This window comes from Anser anser (assembly GCF_964211835.1).
Source record: "Anser anser genome assembly, chromosome: 30".
Lineage (NCBI taxonomy): Eukaryota > Metazoa > Chordata > Aves > Anseriformes > Anatidae > Anser > Anser anser.
Genome location: NC_139751.1, coordinates 959,016 through 976,669, shown reverse-complemented (window position 1 = coordinate 976,669; position 17,654 = coordinate 959,016). Strand labels below are relative to the sequence as shown.

The following is a 17,654-nucleotide window of genomic DNA, read 5'->3' as shown; positions in this document are numbered from 1 at the left end:
TGCATCCCCCCCCCGCACTGCGCCCCCCCCCGCCCCCTCCATCCTCCTCCTCCTCCTCCTCCTCCTCTTCCTCCCACGCTGCGGGCAGCGCCGTCCCCTCCCCCTCCCACGGGGGGGGGGGGAGCAGCCCCGCCGCGCCCCCCCCCGCCGAGCCCCGCACCTGGAGCCGGTGCCGGTGCCGGTGCCGGTGGCGCCCCCGCCCGCAGCTGACTCTGCACCGCTCCCGCCGCCGGAAGCGGAGGCCCGAGCGCGCCGATCTCGCGAGAGCTCCCGGTTCCCCCCCCCCCGTTTTTTTTTTTTATCCCCCCCCCCCCCAACACCGGCCCGGGGGCGCGGAGGGGGGGGGGGGCGCGGGCCGCCGGCCGTTTCCATGGCAGCGGATGCAGCAGCGCGGGGGGGGCTTGTATCGATGGGGGGGGCACGTCGGGGAGGGGGGGGGCCGGGGGGGGCCGTCGGTGCCGGGGGGGGGGCGTCGAGGTGGGGGGGTCTCGGGTGCACGGGAGGGGGGCCCTGGGGAGTGCACCGGGGGGGGGGGTTGGAGCCGCTCCCCGCGTGGCCGGTGCTGGGGGGGGCGTCCCGGTGCTACCGGGCACCGGTAAAGTCCGTCCCGGGACCGGACTGGACAGGACGGACGGGACGGGACGGACGGGACGGGACCGGGCGGAGGGGACGGGACCGAACGGGACGGGACCGGACGGGATGGACGGGACAGGACGGGATGGACGGGACGGGACGGGATGGACCGAACGGGACGGGACGGGATGGACGGGACGGGACGGGACGGGACGGGACGGGACGGGATGGACGGGACGGGATGGACGGGACGGGACGGGACGGGATGGGACGGGACGGGATGGACGGGACGGGACGGGATGGGACGGGACGGGATGGACGGGACGGGACGGGACGGGACGGGACGGGACGGGACGGGATGGACGGGACGGGACGGGATGGGACGGGACGGGATGGACGGGACGGGACGGGACGGAACGGGACGGGACGGGACGGGATGGACGGGACGGGACGGGACGGGATGGACGGGACGGGACGGGACGGGACGGGACGGGACGGAACGGGACGGGACGGGACGGGATGGACGGGACGGGACGGGACGGAACGGGACGGGACGGGACGGGATGGACGGGACGGGATGGACGGGACGGGACGGAACGGGACGGGACGGGACGGGACGGGACGGGACGGGATGGACGGGACGGGATGGACGGGACGGGACGGAACGGGACGGGACGGGACGGGATGGGACGGGACGGGATGGGACGGGACGGGATGGACGGGACGGGATGGGATGGGATGGGAAAGGACGGGACGGGACGGGATGGGACGGGAAGGACGGGACGGGACGGGACCGGACGCGCGGCTCCTTCCCAGCCCGGGCCCCGGCTCCCCTCCGCTGAGGCAGGTAAGGCCGGGACACCGGGAGCACCGGGAGCACCGGGAGCCCCGACGGCTGCAGGAGCCGCCCCGCACTGCCGGGTTCCCGACAACGCCCCAGGAGGGGGCGGGGGTCCCGAGCGCCGCCCCCCGGTACCACCGGCTGGGGGGAGGCAGAGGGGGGAGCCCCGGGAGAGCGGGGGGGTGACGAGCGGGGACATCGAGGGGGGGGCCGGGAACGGGGAAAGGGAGAGGACAGAGGGTGCGGGGGGAACCGGGGACAGTACGGGGCCGGGGGGTGCTTGGGGGGGGGGGGGGGGCAGTGGGGACCGCCAGAGCAGCCCCCCCGGTGTAACGGGGATGGGGAGGGGGGGGGGTCGGGCCCCGCCGTTGTGGGCACGGCCCCGGGCAGGGCCCTCCCGGCCGCGCCCCGGGGCCTCCCCGCGGCCGCTGACCTCAGCCCCCGGGAGCCCCGACGGGGCGGCGGCCCGAGGGCGCGCCCACCGCTTGGCCCGGCCGCCGCCCGACCGGGGGCACCTGCACCGGGGGAGCCGGCGGGACGGGGCAGCGGGGGGAGGGGGGGTGGCGTTTACGCTGCGGGGGGGGTCCCCGGTACCCGGAGGGGGACCGGAGATAGGGGGGCAGGGGGCGGCGGTGGGAGCGGGTACCAGGAGCTCCCGCAGCGCCGGGGCAGCCCCTCCGGGCCCGGGGAGGGGGATGGAGACGAGGAGGGAAGAAGGGGGCCGGCACCCCCGGCTGGGGTGCAATGGGGGGGGGGGGGGTCGGGGGGGTCCCCGCCCGCGGCCCCAGGCTTTGTCCGGGCTTTAATTGGAAGTGTCAGAGGGGTGCGGGCCGTGACGGGCCGAGCGGGGCTAATCCAGCCCTCCGCATGACTGGTCCGGGGAAACCGCGGCCGGGGGGATTAACCGCCCCCCCCTCCCCCCCCGCACCCCCCTTCCACAAAAGGGGCTCCCAGAGCGGCTCAGCGCAGCCCCCCCGCTCCGGCCCCGGGGGGAATCGCCACCACCCCGGGTGGGGGACAGCGGGGACAGCGCCTTGGGCCCTGTCAGAGCCACGGAGCGGCACCGGCCGGGCACCCACGGGCACGCCACGCCGCCCCCCACGCCCCCCCCCAGCCTCCCCTCGCCCCGTGTCCCTCCGTCCCCTGCTCCTTCCTCTGGCCCCCGACGTGCGGGGCCGGGCCGCCCCCACGGGGGGTGCAGACACCCTGGGTGCCCACGGCCGTGTTCCCGGGGGACGGGGTCCGTGTCCGGGACAGCTCCGGGGACGGACCGGGAGAGGGCTCCACGGACACCGGAGCGGCCCCGGCGCAGTCCCGGCCCCGCGTCCCCCACCGCAAAAATATCGGGGGTCCCGGGCCGGCGTCCTCGGGCTGTCCCGGGCTGTCCCGGGTCTCTGCTCTCCCCGTGTGCCCCGGGCTGACCCGAGCTGCCCAGGGTCTCTGCTGTCCCCATGTGTCCGGGGCTGTCCCGGGCTGTCCGGGGCTGTCCCGGGCTGTCCCGGGTCTCCGCTCTCCTCGGGCGTTCGGAGCTGTCCCGGGAATTCCCGGCACGGCACTCCACTCCCCCGTGTGCCCGGGGCCGGCCCAGGAAATCCGGGCTCACCCGGGCCCCCGCTCCCTCCGTGCGCCGGGAGCTGTCCCGGGTTGTCCCGGGACTCTGCTCCCCCCTTGCGCTCGGAGCTGCCCCGGGACGCCCCGGGCCGCCGTTCCTCGTTCCCCCCGCCGGTGCCGGTGCAGCGGGAGCGCGGAGCCGGGCGGGGGGCGTTCAGGGGCAGCCGGGGGGGGGCGGGGGGGCCCGGCCGCGCTGTCGGCACGGGGCCGGGCGGCGGCGGGCCGGGACGCAGCCACCCGCCGGGCTAATCCGGGCCGTGACGGACAGGCCGGCGCCGCCGCTCCGGCCGCCCCATAAGAGGTGCCGCGGCTCCGCCGCTCCCCATTGTTAGGGCGAGGACGCGGGACCGGCCCATGGGGACCCTGCGCGCCGCCCCTATAAGAGGGAAGGGGCTGGAAGATGCTCCCGGGTGCTGAGCGCTGCGCACCCGCCGAGCCGAGCCGAGCCGCGCCGCGCCGCCTCCCGGGGAGCCGCCGAGCACCGGCACCGGGCACCGGGCACCGCGCACGGGCCGCCGACGCCGCGCGCCCCGGGCCCCGGGCCCCGGCCCCGGTGCCGGTGCCGCCCGGTCGGCGCTGCGCGCGGCCCCCCGCGGCCGCCCTCGGCGGAGCCGCCCGCCCTGCCCGCGCCCCGCGCGTCCGGAAACACGCGTGGATGTAGCGGCCGGGCCGGGGCTCCGCGGCACCATAAATACCCCGGCGGCCGCTCGCCCGCGCACTCTGCCGGGGCCTCCCGCGGCCGCCGGAGCCATGCGAGCCGCCGCGCTGCTGCTGGCCCTCCGCACGCTCTGGGCGCTGGCGTTTTCCTCCCTCTCCAACACGCTGGCGGTGAACAACAGCGGGCGATGGTGGTGAGTGCCCGCACCGGGACCGGGAAGGGAACGGGGCTGGCACCAGCACCGGCACCGGGCGGCCCCGCCGCTGTCCCGGCTCGCACGCCCCAGGGCTGTGGAGCGCAGGTGCGCCCGGCTGGGGGGCAGCGCCCGGCTCCGTCGGGGGGTCAGAGCCGCGACCCCCGCGCTGCCCCGGCGGGTGGGAACGGCGGCACCGAGCCACCGGTGTGCGGCAGGGAGCGGCGGGGGCTGCCCTCGGAGGAGGTGCCCCGGTGGCGGCAGGGAGCGGGGTGCCGGGAGCCCCGCCGTGAGCCCCGCGTGTGCCGCAGGGGCATCATCAACGTGGCCTCCTCCACCAACCTGCTGACGGACTCCAAGAACGTGCAGCTGGTGCTGGACCCCAGCCTGCAGCTGCTGAGCCGCAAGCAGCGCAAGCTGATCCGCCAGAACCCCGGCATCCTGCACAGCGTCAGCTCCGGCCTCCAGACCGCCATCAAGGAGTGCAAGTGGCAGTTCCGCAACCGCCGCTGGAACTGCCCCACCTCCCAGGGCCCCAACATCTTCGGCAAAATCGTCAACCGGGGTGAGCCTGCGGGGCGGCGGGAGGCGGCGGGGGGCTCCCCGCATCTCCCTGCGTGGGACCGCTCAACAGGTTCCCCGTGGGTTCAACCGTCTCCCACCCGCCTGCCCCCGGCAGGGCACTGCTGGGGCTGGGGGGCGCTGGGGGTCCCCGCAGCCCCTGAGGTCCCGCTCCCCTCCGCAGGCTGCCGGGAGACGGCGTTCATCTTCGCCATCACCAGCGCCGGCGTGACGCACTCGGTGGCCCGCTCCTGCTCGGAGGGCTCCATCGAGTCGTGCACCTGCGATTATCGGCGCCGTGGCCCCGGGGGGCCCGACTGGCACTGGGGTGGCTGCAGTGACAACATTGACTTCGGGCGGCTCTTCGGGAGGGAGTTTGTGGACTCCAGCGAGAAGGGCCGCGACCTGCGCTTCCTCATGAACCTGCACAACAACGAGGCCGGGCGCATGGTGAGGGCACCGGGGGCCTCAGGCAGTCCTGGGGGGAGTTGGGGCTGGGCATGGCTGTGGAGACCCCCCCAGCTCATCCCCCTGCCTGGGTTGGAAACCACCGGAGGGGTGTTTCCCAGCTGGTTTTGGGTGGGCTCGACATCGCCTGATACTGTGGGGCCAGATGCTGCGGGGTCCCTGTGGCTGTGGGAGCACGGTGGTCCCAGGGTTGGGGGGCGCAGGCTGCTCACAGCACCCTGTGCTGCCCCCCTCCCTGCAGACAGTCTTCTCCGAGATGCGCCAGGAGTGCAAGTGCCACGGCATGTCGGGCTCGTGCACTGTGCGCACGTGCTGGATGCGGCTGCCCACCTTCCGCGCCGTGGGAGACGTCCTCAAGGACCGCTTCGACGGCGCCTCGCGGGTCATCTACGGCAACAAGGGCAGCAACCGGGCCTCGCGGGTGGAGCTGCACCACCTGGAGCCCGAGAACCCGGCGCACAAGCCGCCCTCGCCCCACGACCTTGTCTACTTCGAGAAGTCGCCCAACTTCTGCACCTACAGCGGGAAGATGGGGACGGCGGGCACGGCCGGGCGCTTCTGCAACAGCTCCTCGCCGGGGCTGGACGGGTGCGAGCTGCTGTGCTGCGGGCGCGGGTACCGCACGCGGACCCAGCGTGTCACCGAGCGCTGCAACTGCACCTTCCACTGGTGCTGCCACGTCAGCTGCCTGAACTGCACCAACACCCAGGTGCTGCATGAGTGCCTGTGAGCCCCCGCGCCGCCCCGGAGGGGGTCTGTGCCGCCCCCCATGACGGGTGCCCGCTTGGATGGAAGGCGCCCACGGGCGGGCGTGTGGCTGCGCCCCGGGACACCCCCCCCTCCCCCCAGAGCAGGGCGGCCGCAGCCAACCTGGGGGTTCAGCGCCGCGCGTGGTCACGGCTGCCCCCGGCCCCTGCTGGCTCCGCGGGGTTTCCTTCTCGCTGTAAATAAAATATTTATTGTGGACGGTTTGATGCCGGGGCTCCCCACTCGCCCTGTGCTTCGCTGGCCCCAGGCCCTGTTTTTTATAATTACAGATAATAATAATTAATAATAATAATAATGCTTTGTTACAGGTGTCACTGATAGCCTCTAGAGAAGAATAAAGGATATATTTTTATCAGTCCTGCCCCATTTTCTTTCAGGGGATCCAGGGTGGGAGGGGAGCAGCTGTTTGAGGAGCAATGTCCCACAAACCGCCCCGCTGGCCAGCCTGGCCCTGCTGCCCTCTTCTACCCCATCCACTCACCCCCCTCCTCATCCTCCACCACCCTGTCCATCGGCCCCTCTGCCTGTCCGTCCGTCCGTCCCGCGTTCCCCTTCCTTCTGCCCTCCCCGAGTGTTGGAGAGGGAGGGACACCCTCCCCTTTTCTTTCTCCCGCCGTGCCCCGTCTCCATCCCGGCTGTCCCTGCCGTGGCCGTGGCGCCCATCCCCACGGCCGTGGCGCCCATCACCATGGCACCTGGGCTGCAGCATCCCCGGCGCTGGAATTTGCCGGGCCGCCGGGGCTGGTGCCGCCGGGGCCGGGCGGCGGGAGCGGCCACGGGAGGTACAAGACGGCAGACAGGGAATGAGCATCGTCCATCACCACTCCCGGCCGGGGCTGACGGCTCCCCTCGGCTCCGGGGGAGGAGGGGGGCCGGGGAGGGCACGGAGGTTACTGAGGCCGGGACCGTGGGGGTCGGCACCGGCCACCGGCCCCACACGCAGTCCCACAGCCCTGCGTGGGGCTTGGCTGCAGCTGGAGTGGGAAAAGAGGTGGCAAAGGTGGGGCGCGGCTCCGTGGCTGGCAGGTACCGAGAGGCACGGGTACCCCGCTGGGACAGGCATCCTGTGGGGTGTGCGTCCCCCTGGGATGGGATCCAGTGGGGCAGGCATCCCCCTGGGACAGGCTCCCCCCCCGCCCAGAACAGGCATCTGACCGGGGGGGGAAATCCCCTTGGGATCCGTTTTCCCCGGGGATAAGCATCCCGGGGGGGTGGGCATACCCTCAGGATGAGCATCCACCAGGAAGAGCACGCCCCAGGACAGGTTTCCCACTGGGACAGGTGCCCCCCCAGGATGAGTATCCCCCCGGGACACGGCTCCCCTTGGCTTGGGCACCTCCCAACCACACAGGACCCCGTACCCGTTGGGACCGTAACCTCGCGCTACCCAACAGGGCAGGGCGAAGTGCTGGGCTGCAAACCCTGTCCCCAATTAATTCCGGCATCGGGGAAACCGCAGGGCCCCCGCAAAATCCAGCCCCTGGGGAGGGGGCTGGGACCTGCCCCTGCTTGGGGACCCCCGTCCCTGCCAGCGCCAGCCCCCGGGAGGGTTCCCGCAGCCCCGGCTGCCCGGGGGCTGAAGCCGGGAACCTCGCGGGGCCCCGGGGAGTGCGCATCAAAGGCTGCGGGCTGACTCCGTGGCCAGAAATATCCCCCAGGGCCGATAGTGGAAAAGTTGATGTTTAGACCGAAGGGAGGCGGGGGGGAAAAAACCCCAGGGGCCCCGCTGTCCGTGCCAAGGTAAAAACACTGCCTGGCGTGGTAAAATAAAATAAAGAAATGCGAGAAAAAAAGGACTGGAAAGGAACACAGCCCGAAATAACCCTCCGAGCATCTCCCGCCTGCCGGGAGTTATCTGCCTGCTAAATTCTGCACACGCACAGGGCATGAAAATAGCCTGTTTTCCTGTGGTAGCGAGTCAGGAATATAGATAATGACATTCTTATAAGTCACCTCTGTTACTCAGCTTTTCCTGCGCGCCGGTGACCGCCGGGCACCTTGGGCAGCCGCGACCCCCAGGCAGGCAGGGGCACCCCAGGCGCGGGGCGGGCGCCCGGCTGCAGGGTGCAGACCTCCCCGGCTTGAACAAATACACCCGGGTGCTGGAAATAGCTCCCGTCGCAGTGCCGGGGCCGGCGCGGGGAAAGGGCGGCCCCGCCTCGGGCTGCCCGTCACATCTGGGAAGCCGGGCAACATCTGGGTGGCAGCCGCAAGCCGGGCCTGCCGCTGGCGGGGGCCCGCGGGGACGGGGTGCAGCAGGCGTAAGGGTGTGCCCAGAGATGCAGGAGAGAGGGACGGGGACGGAACCGAGAGGTGCAGGACAGAGGGACGGGGCTGTGCCGGGAGGTGAAGGACGGAGGGAGAGAACAGTGGTCAGATGCGCAGGAAGGACACAGAAGGACGGGGACAGTCCCAAGAGATGTGGGACGGAGGGACAGAGCCGTGCCCAGAGGTTCAGGACAGAGGGACAGAGACAGTCCCAAGAGGTGTAGGACAGAGGGACAGGGCTGTGCCCAGAGTTACGGGACAGAGGACAGTGGCCAGAGGTGCAGGACAGGACAAGGGCAGCCCCAAGAGATGCAGGACAGAGGGACAGAGCCATGCCCAGAGGTTCAGGACAGAGGGACAGCTCACTGCCCGGTGGCACTGCCCGCTGCGGGAACATCCCCACCCCATCCCATGAGCCCGTGGCAGCCCCGCAGCCCCGTCCCGGCTCCCCCTCGCCCCGGGTGCTCGCGCCCGTGCCCCGCCAGCACCCGGCTTGTCCGGCCGCCCCCCCCCCCCGTCCACTGCATTCCTCCGGCGCGGGGCCAGCGCGCCCAGCAACCGTGGCAGGGCTGGCCTCTAATCCCCGGGCATGCCAGCCCCGGGGGGACCGTCGCCGTCACCCACTCCCCGATAGGTGACCAATGCCCGAGACGAACAATTAGGGACAAAGCCGGAGCCGCCGGGGGCTAACGCCGGCCTTCACGGGTGCCTTGTGCGGCATTCGGCGAGTTTAATGAATTGTCCATCACTCCTTTCAGCTCCGCTCGCCCGGGCTGGATTAATCTGAGAAGCCGCAGTGGGGTAGGAGCCGCTAAGCCTGTATTTATTACTCTTCCATTGTAACTAATTGAGGTAATTATCTGTGACTCCAACCCCGCGCAACAATGCCGCATTCACCGCACCCCCCCTCCCGCCAGCTCCTCCGCACGGCCTGGGAGAGCCGGCACCGTGGCCACCGTGCACCGGGGACAGGGCTGGCACCGTGGCTACCATGCATCGGGGACGGGGCTAGCACCGTGGCCACCATGCACCAGGGACAGGGCTGGCAGCGCAGCCACCATGCACTGGGGACAGGGCTGGCACCGTGGCTACCACGCATCGGGGATGGGGCTGGCACCATGGCCACCACACCTTGGGGTCACTGCTGGGACCTTATGGCCGCTGCATGCCAGGGACACGGCTGGCACCGTGGGCACATGTGGGGCACACCTGTCCAGGGCACAGCCAACACCACACGTGGCCAACGGCACGGTCAGCACCGCGCACACGCGCAGGCCACCGCTCCGCAGGGCCACAGCCAGCACGCGTGTGTCGTGGCACAGCCACCGCGTGGCCACGTGAGCCCCGGCGTGACCGGCACCGCGGGCACACGGCGGTCACGCGTGGGTCATGGCAGGGCCAGCACCAGCCGGGGGGGGGTCACAGCTGCCTGGGGACATCGCTGGGACCAGCGCACGCGTGGGACACGGCTCCCTGGGGGTCACTCATGCGTGGTCACGTCTATCCCTGGGGGTCCTGGCTGGGGTGGCACCGCCACTGCAATGCCAAGGGCGGGGTCCCGCCGGTCCCCTCGCGTCATCCCCTGCGCTTGGGCCGGGACCCCCGGTGCCCCCCCATTTGTCCCCCCCGGTCCCGCCCGTCACTGGCTGAGATGCGACATCTGCCGGCGGCGGGGGGACGGCGCGCGGGGCCTGGGGGGGGGGCCCGAAGCAGCGGCTCCTTTCCTCGGGGGGGACGGGAAGGGTCCGGGCAGTGGCGTGCACGGGAAGGGCCGTGGGACACGGGGGGTCGCGGGCACAGCCGAGATGGGCCGTGCCAAGGGGTACCAGGCCTGGCCGGGCTGTACAGGCTGTGCTGAGCTGTGCCGGGCTGTGCCAAGCTGTGCCAGGCTGTGCCAGGCTGCGCTGAGCTGTGCTGGGCTGTGCTGAGCTGTGCCAGGCTGTGTTGAGCTGTGCCAAGCTGTGCCAGGCTGTGCCAGGCTGTGCTGAGCTGTGCCAGGCTGTGTTGAGCTGTGCCAAGCTGTGCCAGGCTGTGCTGAGCTGTGCCGGGCTGCGCTGAGCTGTGCCAGGCTGTGCCGAGCTGTGCCGGGCTGTGCCAAGCTGTGCTAGGCTGTGCCAGGCTGTGCTGAGCTGTGCCGGGCTGCGCCGAGCTGTGCCAGGCTGTGCCAGGCTGTGCCAGGCTGTGCTGAGCTGTGCCAGGCTGTGCCAGGCTGTGCCAGGCAGTTCTGGGCCATGCCAGGCTGTGCCAAACTGCACCGGGCTGTGCTGAGCTGCGTTGAGCCCTGCCAGGCTGTGCCAAGCCGTGCCAAGCCGTGCCAGGCTGTGCTGAACTGCGCCAGGCTGCGACAAGCTGTGCCAGGCTGCTGAGCTGTGCCAGCCGTGCCAAGCCGTGCCAAGCCGTGCCAAGCCGTGCCAGGCTGTGCCAAGCGACACCAGGCTGTCGCCAAGCTTTGTTAAGCCAAATCGTGCCATCCTGAGCCATGCCGAGCCGTGCTGGGCCGTGTGCGGGACCCCCCCCCCAGCCATGCTGGCCACCTCGGGGCCCTGTGCCAGTGCGGGGGTGACGTGGCCTGGGACAGCCCCGTGTGCAGCGCCCCCCCACCCCCCCGGGCGCCTGGGTCCCCCGCAGTGGCGGCTGCCCCGCGCCATGACCTCCGGGCCGGTGTCACCAGGATAATGACAGGGTCGCGCAGGGGGGCGGAGGAGGAGCCGGTTTTTAAATAACGTGCAAATTGGACACGTTATTTGTGCGGTTTCCTCTGGCCACGGGGATCCTCCCCCCCCCCGCAGCGTGACTAAGAGGTGGCGGCCGTCCTGGGGGGGGAACGGTCCCCCCCCGGTGACTCACCCGGGGTCCCCCCCCGGCCCTGACGTCAGTCCCGCGGCCACGGGCCAGCCCGAGGGCCGCCCCGGCACAGGCACCTACTCATTACGGGGGACCCAGGGAGGAGGGGGCCGGGGGGGGGCCGTGACGCTTCGAGAGGCTGCGGGGGGTCCCCCGGTGCTGGGGGGCCACGGGGGGGATCCCAGGTCCTCGCTAGGGAAGGAGGCACAGAGCCGCGTGTACAGGGAAGGGTGGGGGGGACACCTGTGGAGGGCACGTTTGGGGCCAGGTGTGTCCCCCCCCCAAGTTTGGGACCGTTTTTGGGGCTAGATCCCCCCACTTTGGGGCCAAGCCCCCCCCATCCCCACGCACGCAAGGGGCAGAGGCACAGCAGCGGGATCCCACAGCCTTTATTGGGGTCAGCGCCACCCCCAGCCCGCCAGAACCGTGCCCAAGCCCCGCCCCCAGAGGGACCACACCCCGCCAGGCCACGCCCCCAGCCCGACCACACCCTCCCAAGCTCCGCCCCCAGCGAACCACGCCCTTTCAGGCCCCGCCCCTCAGGCCCGGGTGGGGCTGGCGGCTCCCGGGGGGGCCCCGGTGCTCTCCAGGCTGCTGCTGCTGCTGCTGTAGGCGAGGGCGTCGCGGCACGGCCACCGCCGGCTCCCCCCGGACCCCCCCTCGGCCTCCGAGTCGGAGTCGGGCGCCGTGTGCCGCCGGATGCGGGACACGGCCTCCCGCAGCGCCTGGGCGTACAGCGCCGGCCGCCGCGGGGGGGGGCGCCCCCGGGGCCCCCCGCCTGGCCCCGGGCTCTGCTTGGGGCCCCGGGGGCTGCACGGCTGCTGGCGGGGGGGCGAGGGTGCTGCGGGAGGGGTGCGGGTCTCGGGGGGAGCAGGGGGACTGCCCGGGGGGGCGGCGGGCCCAGGGCTCCCCCCGGAGTACCGGACCTGCTGCCGCTGCGGGGGGGGCACGTACTGGGCTCGGACCACCACGCGGGTGGCATCGATGAGGACGTGTCCCCCCGGCCCCCGCCGTACTCCGCTGCGCCCCGGGACCCTCTCCCGGCTAGCTGCCGCACGGGGCAACGTCTGGCTGTGCCGGGGGGGTCCCACTCCTCCAGGGGGGGTCTGCAGCCCGCGGGGCCGCCGGGACCCAACCTCGGTGGCTGCCCGGGGCAGCGTGTGGCTCCAGCCCCCCAGCACAGCCCCACGGCCCCTCGGTGCCGGGGGTGGGCTGCGCGGCCCCCAGGGGCTGCTGCGTGGCCGGGGCTGAAGGGTGCGGTGGGGTGCGTCGTAGGCGGGGGGCGAGATGTAGGGGGGCGGCCCCCCCCGGCGCACATGGGCCGCCTGCATCCGCCGCATGTGGGTCTCGTAGCTGGGGGGGCCCAGCTTGCCCCCCGGCACCGGGTTGCGGGGGGGGGCTGGTGGGTGCCGGCCCTGGGGGGAGCTGCACCCTGACCCCTCGGGGGTACAGCGGGCTGGGGGAGCCCAGGGCTGGGTCTCGTGGCCTGGGGGGGGCCGGTAGGTGAAGTCCTGTGGCGGGCAGGGGGTGGCGGCGGGGCAACCGCGGGGCACGGGGGGCCAAGGGGGGGCCAGCTCCGCCACCAAGCGCTTCTCCAGGTACCTGCAAGACAGAGAGGGGCGTGAAGGGCGCCCCGCACAGGGGCTGGGGGCACGGGACGGAGCCCACCTCCCCCAACCCCGCCGGCCCTACTCACGCGTACTCCCCGGCGAAGCTCCGGTAGGTCCAGGGGGACGCGGGCCGGCACCCCGCGGCCATGCCGGCGGCCGGGCTGCAACACGAGACCGTGTTGATCTCCACCAGCAGCAGCTTGGTCCGCTCGCAGATCCGCAGGCGCCCCGCGCCCCGTTCCGGGCCACCCAGCATGGCCCGGGGGACCGGAGGCTGCCGGTGCTGGGGGGCCAGGGGGGGCCCGGCGCTGCCGGTTCGGTGGAGCCTCGGCGGAGCCACGCACCCGCCCGCACAGGCGCAGCCACCGCCGCACGTGCACCCCCCGGGACCCCCGAGCCACCCGGTGGCACCGCCAGGCCGGGGGGATGAGGGGCACGGCCCCGCCACGCTGCGGGGGCCCCGGTGTCGCCGGCTGTCCCGGGGGGGGGGCCAAACGTGTCCCCCACACCCCCCCGGGATCCCTTCCCCCCCTGCGACAACGCGAGGCGATTGCCGGGTTTGGCACCGAGCGCTGCAGCCCACGCGGGCTCGGAGCGGAGCTTAGCAACCCTCCGGCGGCGGCATGGCAACGGCACCGGCACCGGCACCAGCCCCCGGTACGGCACTCGGCTCCCCTGGCCCCCCCCCCGGCCCCCGCCGCGGCCCTCACCTCGTAGCGCTGCGCCGGACCCCGCGCCGGACCCCGGAGCTGGCGGTGGCAGGGGCTGCGCTCGGCCTCCCCCCCAGCCGGGAATGTGCCGCGCTCAGCATGGCCAAGCCTCGCGCCTCCCCCGGGCAGCACGGACGGCAGACCCTGGCGTTGGGGTGGCCGGTGACCCCCCCACACGCCTTGCGGGGTCCCCCGGGGGTCCCAGACCCCTGCCGGACTCCGCTGCCTTTCCTCAGTCCCGGCTCCCCCCTTGCTCAGCGCCGGGAGGGTCCCCGCAGCCTGCCCGGTCCCCGTCCCGTCCCCAATCCCGGCCTTTTAGAAAAGCCACGGGCGGAACAAACAGGGATTTAGGGTCTGGGTGAGCTCAGCAGATTCCCCCGAGCCCAGGGAGGGGCTGAACCCCCTTCCCTGGTGACCCCATAGAGCCCACAACGAGGCTGGGTTGGTGCCAGGTCGGTGTTTATTCGCGGGTTCCCCCCGCACACGAGGCGGTGGCAGGTGAAGACGCAGCAGTGAGGGGCCCGGGGACAGCCCTGGGCCGGACGGAGCCGAGTGGGGACAATTAAAACAGAACAATTAAAACAGAACGGGACAAATCCCCGCGGGCGGGGTGACGAGGGTCCGGGAGCTGCTCGCGGAACAGCCCCAGCCCGCAGGCGGCTGATCCCAGCCTGGCTCCACGCAGCCCTTTCCCAGCCGGGCTCGGTGCCCTGTGGGGAGCACCCCCGGGGGGGCTGGGGGCTGACCTAGCACCCCCCCCCCGGCACGGCCAACGTGGGCTCAGGGCGCACAGCGAGGCTCTGGGGGGAGCCAGGGGCTCTCCCTGCCCGGGGAGCCCCATGTTGGTTGTTATTGCTGGATGCTGCTGGTGAGTGGGGACCCCCCCAGCCTTCCCCAAAAGCCTGGGGGGGGGCAGGAAAGGAGGGCAGGGGCACCGAGACAGGCTGAGTCCCCCCCCCCGCCACCACGTCAGGGCTTGGAGCCCTCTGGGAGAACCAGGGCTTGCAGGATGTCTGAGAGAGAGATGATGCCCTTGACCACGTCGCTCTCGTCCACCACCACCAGCCGGTGCACCTGGGGGGGACACGGAGGGGCTGAGGTTGGCGCGGGGACCCCCGGGCCCCACCTGCCCCAAGCAGGTGCCCGGGGGGGGAGGGGGGGAAGGGTTTACCTCGGCCTCCACCAGGCGGTTGATGATGGTTTCCAGCGTCTCGTGCTTGTAACACTTGAGGACGCCCTCGAAGTAGTGGGAGCGGTGCTGCAGCGCCCGCGTCACCGTCACGTCCAGGTTGTTGTACGTCTTCTCGGCTGCCAGGTTCTGGGGCAGGGAGAGGTGCTGGGGATGCAGCCGGGCCCCGCACGGCCCCCCCACACCTCAAGCCCAGCTTTTCTGCCCCCCCCAGCACTCACGATAACGTCGAACTTGGAGTAGATGTCCACCACCCGCCCTACGAGGGAGAGAAGGGGCTGTGAGAGGCGTGCTCAGGGCTGGTCCCGTGGGCCAGGGGACGGCGCAGACCCCAAGGTGATGTTTAGGGACAGCCAGCGCGTGCCGCACCCCGTCCTCACCCGAATCATCGACGACTGGCAGGGCGGACACGCGGTGCTGAACGAAGATGCCCAGCGCCACGTAGATGGGGGTGCTGGTCCGCACCATGGCGATGTTGTCGTAGGTGCCGATCCGCAGCTCCTCCAGCGTCTTGGCCATGAACTCGGGCTTGGGGACCTCCGCTATCTGCAGGGGGGACGGGGAGGGGGGACAGTGCTGACGCTGGCTCGGCCCGGCGCGCCCCAGGCCCCGCGGTGCTGCCGGCTCCGGCTGCCCCGGCTCACGGGGGGCCTGGGCTGCGGTCCTAGGAGCGAAAGCAGAGAGCGCTGGGTGCGAAGCGCGGCGCCCGGGCGGACACGTCGCAGCGTTGGCACTAGCAGGGGCGGCGGGGTGCCTGTGGCAGCCCAGGGAGTACCTCTGGTACCTCTGGTACCTGCCGCAGGGCACCGGACCTGCACCCACCTCGGCCTCCCGGAGCCTGCGGTACCCGGCGCAGCCGGCGCCCGGCTCTACGCCACCGCCGCCGCCACCGTGCGGGGCAAGGCTGGGACTTACGAAGAGTTTGAGGAACTTGAGGATGCGCTTGTGGGTGAGGATGTAGAGCGTGTTCCCCGAGTCGGGGTCGATGACGGGCAGGCGGTGGATCTTGTTGCGGATCAGGGAGGAGACGGCGTCGAAGAGGCTGCAGGGGCAGGAGGAGGACGGGGAAGTGGCTTCGCGCCCGAGGCCGCCGCGAGCTGAGCCCCCTCCCCGCCGCAGGGGGGTACCTGGCGTTGGGGGAGATGCAGACCAGCGGCTTGAAGGAGTCCTGCAGGTAGACTTCTGGGGGGAGAGGAGGCGCTGAGGGGGCCAGCGGCGCCCTGGGACGCAGAGCCACGGGGTTTGGGGTGCCCCAGGCAGGTCCGGGGCGGGGGAAGGCAGCCGGGGGCAGCCCCCCTCACCTCTCCACGTCTCTATCTTGTGCTCCTCCAGCTCGTAGATCTGCACCTGGGCCCCGGCAGAAAACCCAGGGTTAACCCCGACCCCACAGGCTGGAGCCAGACCCCGGGTCCCCGGGGAGCTGCGGGGACGGAGCCCCGCGTCGTCCCTACCATGGGCGACTTGTAGTAGCGGTGCAGGATGTTGATGAAGTCGGTGATGGTCAGCATGCCTGGGGGGCAGGAGGGGTGAGCGGGGCCCTGCTGGCCTCCCCCCCCCCCCACTGCCCCGCAAGGCCCCCATCCCGCTCGCTCACCCACAAAACTCTGCTTCTTGCTGTCCCACAGCGGGGCAGCCCGCACGCCGTTGGTGACCAGCGCGAAGAAAGCCTTCTTCACCTGCCGTGGGAGCGTCACGGGGGGGGGGGCACGGGGCACCCTCAGGCAGCCCAGTCCCGCCACTCCGGCTTGTAAAACCTTACCAGGGGGGCAGAGAAAGAACCCCAAACCCATCGGCCGCCCCCAAACCTCCCCCCACGGCTCACCTGCAGGGAAGTGTCGAAGACGACAAGCTTGGAGCTGGTGGGGATGAGGTCGTAGCAGCGGTGGGACTTCATGAAGGCGGTGTAGGCGCCGCGGCGAGGCTCCCCTGGGGACCGGCAGCGTGAGGCGCGTGCCGGCAGCAAGGAGACACCCCAAAACACTAGGCGCTCCAAAACATAAGACGCCCCAACAGCAGAACACCCCAAAACACAAGAAACTCCAACACCAGGACACCCCAACACGCGAGAAAACCCAATAACAGGACACCCCAAAACGTGAGACACCCCTAAAACAAGACACCCCAAAACATGAGAAAACCCCAACACCAGTACACCCCAAAACATGAGACACCCCAGCACTGGAACACCCCAACACTGGGACACCCCAAAACATGAGAAACCCCGACAAGAGGACAGCCCAACACCAGGACACCCCAAGACGAGGACACCCCAAAACATGAGAAAACCCAATCACAGGACACCCCAACCAGGACACCCCAAAACATGGGACACCCCAACACCGGGACACCCCAACAAGAGGACGCCCCAACACCGGGACACCCTAACAAGAGGACACCCTAACAAGAGGACACCCTAACAAGAGGACACCCCAACACCGGGACCCCCCCCAAACCCCAGGAGCCCCGGACCCCCCCCCGCCCCCCGGGACCCCTTCCCCGAGCCCAGCACAAAGCCCCGGGGCCAGCCGCGGCGTCACCTTCCAGCCCCGGGGGGCTCTGCTCCGCCGGGCTCCCCGCGGCCGGGCCGGGGCCGGGATCCTGCGGACCGACAAGGGCCGGGCCGGGCCGGGCGCGGCCCCGCTCCCGTTACCGCCGCTCCCGTTACCCCGCTCCCGTTACCGGGCCCCCGCCCTCCCCCGGGTCCCGCCAGCCCCCCCCCGGTGCCCACCAGCCCCTCCCCGGTCCCAGCAGCTCCCCCCCCCGCCCCGCTGCTCCCGGTCCCGGTCCGACCCCGGTGCCGCCCCCACCTCCATGGCCCCCGCTCGGTCCCGTCCGGTCCCGTCCCGCTGCCCCACTTCCGCCCGGTTCTCGGCGGCGTCTTCCGCCAGCACTGCCCACGTGACCGGAAGCGCGCCCTGCCCGCGCGGCGACCTTTCCCCCTCCCGCCGGGTCACCGAGGGGGGGGAGAACCGGGGGGGGGGGAGAACCGGGGCCCCCCCCGGTCACAGCAGGGCCCGGGCCGGCCTCTCACGCGCTTTATTTAAAACAAGAGCCGGGGGGTGTCGTAGAAACGGGGTTCCCCCCCCGCCCGCCCCCCCCCCAAATCGGGTGGGTTTGGTCGTTTTTATTTTTATTATTTTTTTTAATAATTTTTAATTATTATTTTTTTTTTTATACCTTAAAACCTTTTGCAGCTTTTGACGAGTTGCGGAAGCAGCTTTCAAGAGCGCCCCGGCCCTGCCTGGCCCCCCCCCCCTGCACTGGCCACGGCCCCCCCCCCACCCCCCCGGTAAAGGGAGGCCCCCCCAGCCCCCCCCCCCCGGTACCGGGAGGGGCCCCCCCCGGACCCCCCCCTCGCCG

At 71.9% G+C, this 17,654-nt stretch overlaps 4 protein-coding genes across 11 annotated transcripts in view; 1 reads left to right on the top strand and 3 right to left on the bottom strand.

The window, feature by feature from the left end:
* Positions 1-278, bottom strand: part of ARF3 (ARF GTPase 3) — a 2,904-nt gene extending 2,626 nt beyond the window's left edge. Inside the window, exon 1 of the mRNA XM_083814546.1 lies at positions 161-278. The gene's annotated coding sequence lies outside the window, so the exon portion shown is untranslated. The remainder of the gene's footprint in view (positions 1-160) is intronic.
* Positions 279-3,621: 3,343 nt separating this feature from the next.
* On the top strand, positions 3,622-6,791 carry WNT1 (Wnt family member 1). 4 transcript variants are annotated; one of them, XM_083814126.1, is made up of 4 exons: positions 3,622-3,876; positions 4,188-4,441; positions 4,622-4,887; positions 5,147-6,060. In XM_083814126.1, the coding sequence occupies exons 1-4, from the start codon at positions 3,776-3,778 to the stop codon at positions 5,633-5,635; spliced, it is 1,110 nt and encodes a 369-aa protein (XP_083670252.1). In that variant the 5' UTR covers positions 3,622-3,775; the 3' UTR covers positions 5,636-6,060. The 4 variants fall into 4 exon arrangements, with proteins under 4 accessions (XP_083670252.1, XP_083670250.1, XP_083670251.1 ...); XM_083814124.1 differs by having other exon boundaries at positions 4,622-6,788; XM_083814125.1 differs by having other exon boundaries at positions 4,188-4,887; positions 5,147-6,065.
* Positions 6,792-11,315: 4,524 nt separating this feature from the next.
* Positions 11,316-13,409, bottom strand: DDN (dendrin). Of its 2 annotated transcripts, XM_083814127.1 has the most exons (3): positions 13,106-13,409; positions 12,482-12,556; positions 11,316-12,387 (listed from the first exon to the last, which is right to left on the bottom strand). In XM_083814127.1, exons 1-3 carry the CDS (start codon positions 13,204-13,206, stop codon positions 11,325-11,327), a joined length of 1,239 nt encoding a protein of 412 aa, XP_083670253.1. In that variant the 5' UTR covers positions 13,207-13,409; the 3' UTR covers positions 11,316-11,324. The 2 variants fall into 2 exon arrangements, with proteins under 2 accessions (XP_083670253.1, XP_083670254.1); XM_083814128.1 differs by having other exon boundaries at positions 12,482-13,409.
* A 138-nt stretch (positions 13,410-13,547) lies between these two features.
* PRKAG1 (protein kinase AMP-activated non-catalytic subunit gamma 1) lies at positions 13,548-17,231 on the bottom strand. 4 transcript variants are annotated; one of them, XM_083814130.1, is made up of 12 exons: positions 17,102-17,199; positions 16,832-16,892; positions 16,117-16,220; positions 15,889-15,970; positions 15,746-15,804; positions 15,596-15,641; positions 15,422-15,476; positions 15,210-15,336; positions 14,675-14,840; positions 14,516-14,553; positions 14,277-14,423; positions 13,548-14,179 (listed from the first exon to the last, which is right to left on the bottom strand). In XM_083814130.1, the coding sequence occupies exons 1-12, from the start codon at positions 17,105-17,107 to the stop codon at positions 14,075-14,077; spliced, it is 996 nt and encodes a 331-aa protein (XP_083670256.1). In that variant the 5' UTR covers positions 17,108-17,199; the 3' UTR covers positions 13,548-14,074. The 4 variants fall into 4 exon arrangements, with proteins under 4 accessions (XP_083670256.1, XP_083670257.1, XP_083670255.1 ...); XM_083814131.1 differs by lacking the exon at positions 16,832-16,892 and having other exon boundaries at positions 17,102-17,218; XM_083814129.1 differs by having other exon boundaries at positions 15,746-15,970; positions 17,102-17,200.
* Between the last annotated feature and the right edge of the window lie 423 nt (positions 17,232-17,654).

Coding starts and splice junctions, on each gene's coding strand:
- WNT1 (XM_083814123.1), top strand. CDS start 3,776: ATGCGAGCCGCCGCGCTGCTGCTGGCCCTCCGCACGCTCTGGGCGCTG. Junction 3,877..4,187: donor AACAACAGCGGGCGATGGTG/GTGAGTGCCCGC, acceptor CGTGTGCCGCAG/GGGCATCATCAACGTGGCCT.
- DDN (XM_083814127.1), bottom strand. CDS start 13,206: ATGCTGAGCGCGGCACATTCCCGGCTGGGGGGGAGGCCGAGCGCAGCC. Junction 12,557..13,105: donor GTCCGGCGCAGCGCTACGAG/GTGAGGGCCGCG, acceptor CTCGTGTTGCAG/CCCGGCCGCCGGCATGGCCG. Junction 12,388..12,481: donor AGCTTCGCCGGGGAGTACGC/GTGAGTAGGGCC, acceptor TCTGTCTTGCAG/GTACCTGGAGAAGCGCTTGG.
- PRKAG1 (XM_083814129.1), bottom strand. Junction 15,642..15,745: donor GCTACTACAAGTCGCCCATG/GTAGGGACGACG, acceptor GCCGGGGCCCAG/GTGCAGATCTACGAGCTGGA. Junction 14,424..14,515: donor ACTCCAAGTTCGACGTTATC/GTGAGTGCTGGG, acceptor TCCCTGCCCCAG/AACCTGGCAGCCGAGAAGAC.